General features: G+C 32.5%; 1 protein-coding gene across 1 annotated transcript; it reads right to left on the reverse strand.

The window, feature by feature from the left end:
* Positions 1-1,872: 1,872 nt before the first annotated feature.
* LOC111637635 (THAP domain-containing protein 6-like) lies at positions 1,873-3,474 on the reverse strand. Its single transcript, XM_023383170.1, has 5 exons — positions 3,317-3,474; positions 2,813-3,008; positions 2,582-2,708; positions 2,336-2,503; positions 1,873-2,259 (listed from the first exon to the last, which is right to left on the reverse strand). Exons 1-4 carry the CDS (start codon positions 3,385-3,387, stop codon positions 2,427-2,429), a joined length of 471 nt encoding a protein of 156 aa, XP_023238938.1. The 5' UTR covers positions 3,388-3,474; the 3' UTR covers positions 1,873-2,259; positions 2,336-2,426.
* Positions 3,475-10,324: the final 6,850 nt, after the last annotated feature.

Here is a 10,324-nt window from a genome sequence, read left to right on the forward strand (position 1 = left end):
CGATGTACAGTTTGATTGTACTCTACTATTTTGTCAATAAAACTTGTCAAAAATACAGTAGAGCATCGATTATCCGACTCAGTTGGGGACTGGTGTTAGTCGGATAACTGAAAAAAAAAACGGATAACTGAAAAGTATGAAAAAATACGTTATTAGCATAGTATATTATTATATCCCATGTAATTAGTATATCGCTATTAACCTAATTCGCGTTAAATTTTCATCGATGTTAAGCCTAACAAAATTTTTTTTAAAATAATAATCGTCGCTATTGTATCGTTTAAAATTAGAAAATTAAGCCTCGTTTAAATAGTAGCCTCCTTGTCATGGTCGAGACAGTGTTGCCAGCTAAAACACGCAAAATTTAACAAAAATAATATTAACCCATACACGTATAGTACTGTAATTAGAAATATATACATTACGTATTCACTTACCGGTGAAAAGTAAGACCATATTCTCTAGTATTGCGTTTAGTACAATTAATCGCACAACAGCTATTAACCATTTTATCGTAGAATCTAAATTATACGTATGGAATTTACACAATTATTCGAAAGTAGAAAACTTTCGCTTCTGCCCTGAATATGGCGATACTTCCTGTTTCAAGGCAGTTTCACGACACTAGCGCCAGCTACCACTCTGGATATATATATATTTCTTTACTCTGTGCTGGCGTCTAATTACAGAACGATTTCGCAGCCGTAGTTCTGTTTTTTACCACTAGATGTCGCTACTTCGCGACGTCAAGAAGCTGGACAAGCATAATTCTGATTGTGGTGAAATACATCACAGTCAGAATTAATTTATTACGAACAAAATTTGCTGCCGTTCGTCTGTCGAACGTCAAATTTGTCTTTTGTCTAATGTTCAATGTTTATATTATAGCTTTATATGATGATTATTGTTCATTATTTTTATCAAAATATTTAAAATTATACAGTATATTATAAAAGTTATTCTACAGAATAGGTAGACTTTCCTTCTTAAATTCTTTTAATCTCGAGATTTTCCCGCTGAATTTTCGATCTCTTACTTGAATTTTTTTTTGTATTATTTAATAAAATTATTCATCGCTTCTTAAAAATAATTTAAACGTTTTATATTAGAAAATTTGCAATATTTTATTTCACAATCAACGTTTATCTTCGAAATGTTCCGCAAAACCAAATTCAATTTTCTCCGTAGGCATCATTATTTGGTTTTCACGAGATTTTAAAAAACCTAACCCTAGCGAATACCGAGAGTTAAGCGTATCTCGCGTAATTTGAGTAAAGTCTTTCGAATTGGTAGTTTAAATGCATCGACAAATTACCATCGTCGGTAAAATATTAAGCAAACTTGTAAGAGCAGACAGTTTTATACGACATTAATTAAAGTAAAATTGAATGAATCCAATAATTTCCAGTCAAAAATATAATAATAAATTTAAATGATTACGCAACCCCAATTTTATGTAACGTTTTCATAAAATAGTTTAAAAAAAATCATTCATATAATTTGCTGTCGTGATTGAAATTGATTAAATAGGTGCTAAAACAAATGCAATTACAGTAGTACCTCGGTATACGTCTGCTTTAGAATACGTCCAATTCGGAATACGTATTGTTTGGACGAAACAAATTTTGCTCGGTATACGACATTATTCAATNGTATCGTTAAAAATTATTTTTTTATTTTGTACAAACAAAATAAATATATTGAAAAATATAAAAACAATAAAAAATTATACTTCAGATGTTAATTTAATATCGAAAACGTAAAATATTTGAGTAATCCAAGACATAGCCAAAGATTGAAGTGCCACAGCATTGGAGAAAATTTAAATTTTCCAACTGGAATTCTTTCGGATGATTGACGTTTCGGATGATTGACTTTCGGAAAATCGACGCTCTACTGTATTTACATTGGTATAGTGCATAGTCACTGATTGAACAATACTTGCCAAAACATTTTTTTGGAGTTTCCAGTTTTCATTACTTAGCATTAAATAACGAATCTTCTTTTCTGTTTGTTTACAAACATCAATAACATCACTGTTAGCATGTATTCAAGCGCCATTATCTTTTAATTGCACTAATGGCCTTAATGCAATATTTGCAGGACTAAACAAGGCTGCTGGATATGCTCCTACCGAATGTTTTTTAAGCCGATATTGGACAGCCTGCATTAATTGAAATGGAGTGCCATAAGTGCCATCTGAACATTCCTGCAGCAACCCCAGTCCTGCTTCGGCGATGTAATTGTTTTTCTTTAATTCTACAACAAAACAAAAACAGAAAGTTTTAGTCAGTAAAAAAGTAATTAAAAATAAAAATTGCTTGCAACAATACACCTTGTATGGCTTCCTTCAGGGTTTCTATTTTACTGTTTTTTCGTCTTTTGTATTGTTGTAATGTTTTTAATTTTCTCCGAAGTGCTATATTTCATTCCACTTGTTGAAGCAATTGGTTTTTTATTTTTCTTGGAGATTCAGTTATAGCGTAAGTGTGGTCCACTAACACTTTAATAAAAAAAGAGTATGATAAATAAATAATTAGTTTAGAGAACAGAAGTTACTTAGACTGGCTACTAGACTAACCTGGATTTGTAGCATCGATGGCAGTGTTTGAAGAGAGCGGACTTGATGTTCCAATAACTATGTTAGAAGTATTTTGTTCACTGTCATTAAGCCAACCTCTTATGAAGACCCGTCTGCTTTCATTTTTCTAACGTCCAATAGACAAAGACATATCGTTTATAATCGGTCTTTTACTTTGTAACATTATAGTTAATGCTTTAATATAAGTCAATATTTATACAGAAACGTTACCTTTCTCAGATGATCAGGAAATTCAAATATTGAGGAAACCGCATCCTTTTTTAGAATCTTATGTGTAGTTGATGATAAATAATAAGAATCACTGCTAAAATGAGCCGAACAAAGAACGGACCACATGGTTGGTTTCCATTTCGGTCTTTTTGTGGCAAGAATCCATTTTCTTTTCAATGTCGGCTCAGAAGGAAATCTACAAATCATAATTCAAAATAATGCAAGAGAAAATCTCAGAACACGGTATGTATAGGCGGGTTAATGTTACCTACTGCTCGTGCTCCCGACGGACCTCCCAGAGGGAAACCGCCGAGTGTTTAACGTCTCTACGGTAGTGCTTGAACAAAGTAAAAAAAAAAAAAAACGTCTACTAAAAATATAGTTAATCTAACCGAACCGAAACAAACCTAACCGAAGCGCCGCCATTTTAGTCATCATAGGTGACATTAACCCATACACGTATAGTACTGTAATTAGAAATATATACATTACGTATTCACTTACCGGTGAAAAGTAAGACCATATTCTCTAGTATTGCGTTTAGTACAATTAATCGCACAACAGCTATTAACCATTTTATCGTAGAATCTAAATTATACGTATGGAATTTACACAATTATTCGAAAGTAGAAAACTTTCGCTTCTGCCCTGAATATGGCGATACTTCCTGTTTCAAGGCAGTTTCACGACACTAGCGCCAGCTACCACTCTGGATATATATATATTTCTTTACTCTGTGCTGGCGTCTAATTACAGAACGATTTCGCAGCCGTAGTTCTGTTTTTTACCACTAGATGTCGCTACTTCGCGACGTCAAGAAGCTGGACAAGCATAATTCTGATTGTGGTGAAATACATCACAGTCAGAATTAATTTATTACGAACAAAATTTGCTGCCGTTCGTCTGTCGAACGTCAAATTTGTCTTTTGTCTAATGTTCAATGTTTATATTATAGCTTTATATGATGATTATTGTTCATTATTTTTATCAAAATATTTAAAATTATACAGTATATTATAAAAGTTATTCTACAGAATAGGTAGACTTTCCTTCTTAAATTCTTTTAATCTCGAGATTTTCCCGCTGAATTTTCGATCTCTTACTTGAATTTTTTTTTGTATTATTTAATAAAATTATTCATCGCTTCTTAAAAATAATTTAAACGTTTTATATTAGAAAATTTGCAATATTTTATTTCACAATCAACGTTTATCTTCGAAATGTTCCGCAAAACCAAATTCAATTTTCTCCGTAGGCATCATTATTTGGTTTTCACGAGATTTTAAAAAACCTAACCCTAGCGAATACCGAGAGTTAAGCGTATCTCGCGTAATTTGAGTAAAGTCTTTCGAATTGGTAGTTTAAATGCATCGACAAATTACCATCGTCGGTAAAATATTAAGCAAACTTGTAAGAGCAGACAGTTTTATACGACATTAATTAAAGTAAAATTGAATGAATCCAATAATTTCCAGTCAAAAATATAATAATAAATTTAAATGATTACGCAACCCCAATTTTATGTAACGTTTTCATAAAATAGTTTAAAAAAAATCATTCATATAATTTGCTGTCGTGATTGAAATTGATTAAATAGGTGCTAAAACAAATGCAATTACAGTAGTACCTCGGTATACGTCTGCTTTAGAATACGTCCAATTCGGAATACGTATTGTTTGGACGAAACAAATTTTGCTCGGTATACGACATAATTCAATTATACGCGCCATCAATGAACAAGTAGCACTATCGGTGTACTAGACCAGACTAGACGTTCGCGGTGCAACGGTTTATAACTTGGTTAAATTTCTTTTGATTTTAATTCGTAAGTAAACTTTTATTATTTTTATTAATCACGAATCGCAAAAAGGCAAATGAAAAGCGACACAAAACTAAAAAAATGACTAGAATTACAATGGAACTGATGAAAGAAATTGTTGAGAAATACGAAGGTGGCACGCGTGTTCGAGATTTTAACTGTTGTTTACCGTATTCCCAGAAACGACGATATGGACAATCGAGAAAAATAAAGACATTATTAAATCTGCTAACGTTGCGAAAGGGGTTAAATTTATAGGAATAATTTTAAAATGGTTTACTTTTACTTAATAAATTACTAAGATTATTTATTTTTTTGAACGAATTTTAACTTCATACTTGATCTTTATGTACTGTACCTCTGAACCAATCATACACAATAGATAATTTTAATAGTGTGATTAATGTTTTAAATTTAAATATTTTAAATTATAATGTGCACAGATAATGAATAACAGAAAATTTATACTTTGTTACAAATATATTCATAAAAAGTTCAAGGGATGAAATTTCTAATTGAGATAAATCAGAATATTCTTTGAATTTGTCATGTGCATTTAATATAGTTAGATGAAACAATAAAATTAACTAAAAAATAAAAATTGAATTTTAACATGGCCAACGGTAATTTAATAATAATATAATATAAATACAACTTTTAACAAAGATGAAACTTTGCTTCAGTTGTTTTACACCATCCGCAGGTCATAAAATCAAAACATTCACGGAGACGACATTTCCTTTTAGGCTACTGCCTACGTAGTAAAAAATGTAAAGTATGATAAAAGCGTCATCTGGTGTCCTAAAGCCACAATCACAATAATACATTTTAAAAAATAAAAATTGAATTTTAACAACGGAAAGAAAGACTAAAGCAAAGTTCCATCTTTGTTAAAAGTTGTATTTATATTATATTTATTATATTATTATAAAATTAATTAAGTTTTGTACACCTCTGAAAGAGAAATTTCACAAATCTTGCTTAACAAATTATAAAGTTTAAATGTAAAAGTTATTGAATAATTTTGAATAAAGAATATTCTCCATAGATTACAGTACTCTCATCAAAAAAAAATTTTTTAATGCTTTACTTAGGATTGACAGGTCTTTCTGTCAATAGACATTTTGTGCTTTTGAATGCCAGTTGAAAATCTCCGAGAAGAAACAACACTTTTCAAATTTACAGAAATTTCATGTATCCAGTTCCGTAATAGATATATCTGTAAATATGTTTAATCAAATTTGTATGACCATTTTTCAAATTAAAAGTATAGAATTCTTGTATAAATCATTTACCTATCAATAATAACGTAAGTATTTTAAATTCCTTTGAATATAATAGTTATATATGTTTTAAATAAGAATTTCCATACATTTCATCGTGGAAATTGTTTACCAATATGTGTCAGGAAAAAGTAATGTTATATTTGTACTGTAATGTTTTCATAGTAAGCTAGTTTTGTTTGTGTTGTGTACCTGGTTGCGTAGGAAAATATAAAGTGAAGTGATATCCACTGTCTATATTTAAGTTTCCACAGGATTTAATTTGAAAAGCAAACCAATGGATTACGGATTTTGTAAACAGAATAACTTATTATTTAAAATGTTTTAACAATTATGCATTAAAAACTATGAATTATGTTTAGGTGAAAATATATATTAAATTATTAACTAATCTGCATTTCCACTTACATATTCTGTTGTAATACATACAGTGTGTATCAGAATGATATTTTAAAAATTTTGGGAGATTGTAGAGGATGAAATTTTGAACGTTTGATATAAGGATATTTTGATATAGGCCTAAGGAACCTATAGCCGGAAATGTGATATAACGTTGCTACAGCACTTTACACGTTCTATGTGGTTGGTATGCTGAATGAAACAGCAGAATACAGTACAGTAGAGCATCGATAATCCGATCCCCGATCAACCGTCACATCGGTTAACCGACCGCGTTCTAGACTGGCGTCTAATTACAGAACGATTCCGTAGCCGTAGTTCTGGTTTTTACCACGAGATGCCGCTAGTGTCGCGACGTTTGGATAGCGCAGTGTTTTTCAACCTTCTTGAATACGCGACCCCTTTAAAAGTTAGAAAAATTCTGGCGACCCCAGGGCCATATTAAAACTATGTCAGTGATGGTAAAAACTACGTATTTAATTTTCTTTCTGTTGAGACCTTAATATCGATCGAAAAACCAATTGTACTTTAAAATAAACAGGCATAGCCTTCTCAATGAAATTATAGTTTTTTTTATTGTAGTGTAGAACCTACAAACACTTGTCTTTTTTTTACCCGCGACCCCCTGTGTAAGGCTTTGCGACCCCTTTGGGGGTCGCGACCCACAGGTTGAAAAACACTGGGATAGCGTATTCCTCGTACTGTACGGTGCTCTTGGAATTTTTTGTCGATATTTTAGCTTTAAAGCCATACTTTATCATCGATAATTGATTGCGAAGTATTCCCGCTACGTGGCTGAGAAATCGTTACGGAAAATATTGCGTCGGATATATTAAAAAATACTCGTTGTTATCGCGATAAGCACTTCTCGAAAGGAAATCTTACTAACGAGCGTGTAGGTTTAGAACAACCAAATCCCGGTGGAGGAAAAGTCTATATTCTGTCGCGAGACTTGGCGTTCCGAAGGATTTTCTACTTTCCTTCGATTACGTGAACAGTACATGGATTTGCCCGTGAAATTCAGAAGTTGGAATTCAAAACTATGAAGGGTAAGTAAATTCTTTTCTGAAATTTTAAAAATGCCGTATTTAATTAATATATCTTAAAATAATTGTTTTAGCGAATATTAACAGCTCATTCAGTAGTAATTAAAAATATTATGTACCGTATTTGACAGATTTCTACGAACGGAAAGCCACAGATAAGTTGAGAACCGACTAAAGTTAACCCAGTCGTACAGTCTAAAAATTCGTGGAATTTATAAATTCTACTCGCGCGGCTCTGGCACACGGGGTCGCGACTACGCTCGATTCAGGAATGTACCGTACTTACGAATGGAAAACGTTAGATAACAGATTGGGAGTATGAAAATGCTGCGAATGTATAATTTTCAATAAACCTTTTTCGTAAAAAAAAACATCTTTCTTACGACTACAGAGCATTTTTTCTTGGCTAACGTTCGAATAAATCATTGCGGATCTGTTAAATCGGGCTACAAAAAGTTCACTAAAACATGCGACTCAAAAAACCTTAAAATGGCGGCTCAAGAAGTAGGTCACGCGTATTTTGACCTTTTTACATAGACTTTGGTACTGTGTGACTCCCTGCCACGGAGAAAGAAGCCCGATTGTCAAATTTTAGTTTACCTTTTTAGTTGACGGATTCAGTTGTCCGTTTCCGCGTGTTTAGTAGGCTTAAGTGAAGAGATATTTTTTGGCCAATAATGCCAAATTTTCTTTTAAAATGAACATACTTTAACCCTTATAACTAGTTAAATATTCGTTTTCAAACCGTGAAGCATTTCAATTGTTATTGGCTCTCTAATTGTTTGCAATCAAAAGTATGAAAATGTTTTGAGTTTGGACAGTTTAAGAATTTAATTTTTAATGTTTTTAGCTTTCCCTAAAAGGTTGCAAATTCGGCGTTACGCGATATTCGGTCTAAACCACAGAGTTCTCCTCGCTGTGATTTGTCTACATCTTCAAAAATTTTTGATTATTTTATCTCGTCGTTTTCTTTTATTTTTTCTTTTTTTGGGTAATACATTTAACAAATAAATGAATAAATATATTGAGTTAGTATAAATCCTTACACTGTTTTCGTATAAAACGTGTTCTTAGTGCGCAAATCTACAACATTCGAACGGTCGTACAGGTGGTCCACTGTTCTAAATGAACCGTTTTTAATGGTCTTCCAATCGATCTCCGACTAACTTTCGATCCTCGAAAATATTTTATCGACCCTTGGGATCTATTTTTACCACTTTCGGATCCCCTGCTTTAGACCATATAGGCCTATGTATACATAGTAGGCTATATAGCAGTGTTTTTCAACCTGTGGGTCGCGACCCCCGGGGGTCGCAAAGCCTTACGCGGGAGGTCGCGGGTAAAGAAAAAAACGTGTTTGTAGGTCCTACACTACTATAAAGAAAACTACAATTTCAGTGAGAAGGCTGTATCTGTTTATTTTACAGTACAATTAGTTTTTCAATTGATATTAAGGTCTCAACAGAAAGAAAATTAAATACGTAGTTTTTAAAATCACTGATATAGTTTTAATATGGCCCTGGGGAGGTCGTCAGAATTTTTTAACTTGTAAAGGGGTCGCGTATTCAAGAAGGTTGAAAAACACTGCTATATAGTCTTATAAATTATTTAAAACTTTCTAACAGACATATCTATATATATATATAGGCCTATATATATCTATATCTATATCTATATATATATAGATATATATAAATGGACATGTATGTCCCTATATTTCACTTTTCCGCCAAAACTACACATCGCACGTGAAAGGTGTTTGTATGTGGTGGTAGCCCCAAGTCTCCATTCGTGCATAGGGGTGGTTGCGTCTCGATAGCTATAAGGGTGCGGGAGATATGAGGCTGAAAGTGGTTGAAAGTGGCTTTCTATTTCGAATGTTTTGTTCGAATTTGTTCGAACAAAACATTCGAACATAAAATTCGAATATTGGTTCGATTATAGAACGATTGTAAATGTTTCAGAAACGTTAAAAATAGTTCGTTTGACTGGACGTGAACAAGAGACGTTCAGAAATAGAATCGGGACCAAAAAGTATTAATATAAAGCGGCATGCAAGATTTACAGGCGGTTTTTTGCGCTTTTGCAGGAAATCGAACATATTTTTATGCTCATGTAAAAATTCTCTGGAAACGTCTGGAAACAGGAGACCTAATTCTTGCATTTTGTGAAAACAGTTAAGATTGGCTGTAATGTAATTATCTTAATCTTCACTACCGTTACTTTTTCCCCACAAATAAAAACCCAGCGAAGCGGGTCCTTGCAGCTAGTCTTATAATATAATCATGATGGATTAATAATAATAATAAGCCAGAGCTTATTATTATTATTAATCCATCAAACGGTTAGGACTCTTAGGAGTTGAAAATTGAAATTTGGTACACAGCTAGAGTATGTTATAAGAATACAGTCGACCCCCCTATAATTACGGTCCCTATAATTTCGATTCCTATAAAACTACGAAAAAATTGTGACTGGTATCCGTAAAAAAGAGTAAAAATTCCCTATAATTACCTCAAACGTCATCGGGCAGCGGAACTACTTTCCCGCCGTCCGTAGCGCCACGCTACGGAGAGATTTCTATCGTCTGGACAGTATTATATAAATTATATATAAATTAGGTACTGTACATATAATTATATATTAATTATATATAAATTAGGTACTGTATATATAATTATATATTAACTTATTGTAACTTTGTTATAATTAAATATATAATTTCCGCCGTCTAGCGTGGCGCCACGCTACGGAGATTTTTACGCTAACTATCGTCTGTCAGTATGTAAATTAGGTACCGTAAGTCTAATACAGTACTGTAATTTTATACATTTCTTGTGAAAGAAACATTTCTTATTCAACGGCGATTAAAATTATTTATATTAATGATGTCTCCGAAGTTCAAGGAACTATTCGCAGAAAAATAAGTTATTAGAAATCGGCCGCGGTTTGCTGAGCTGTTCCG

The sequence above is a fragment of the Centruroides sculpturatus genome, unplaced genomic scaffold (genome assembly GCF_000671375.1).
Source record: "Centruroides sculpturatus isolate CEXI.00-Female unplaced genomic scaffold, Cexi_2.0 scaffold1054, whole genome shotgun sequence".
Lineage (NCBI taxonomy): Eukaryota > Metazoa > Arthropoda > Arachnida > Scorpiones > Buthidae > Centruroides > Centruroides sculpturatus.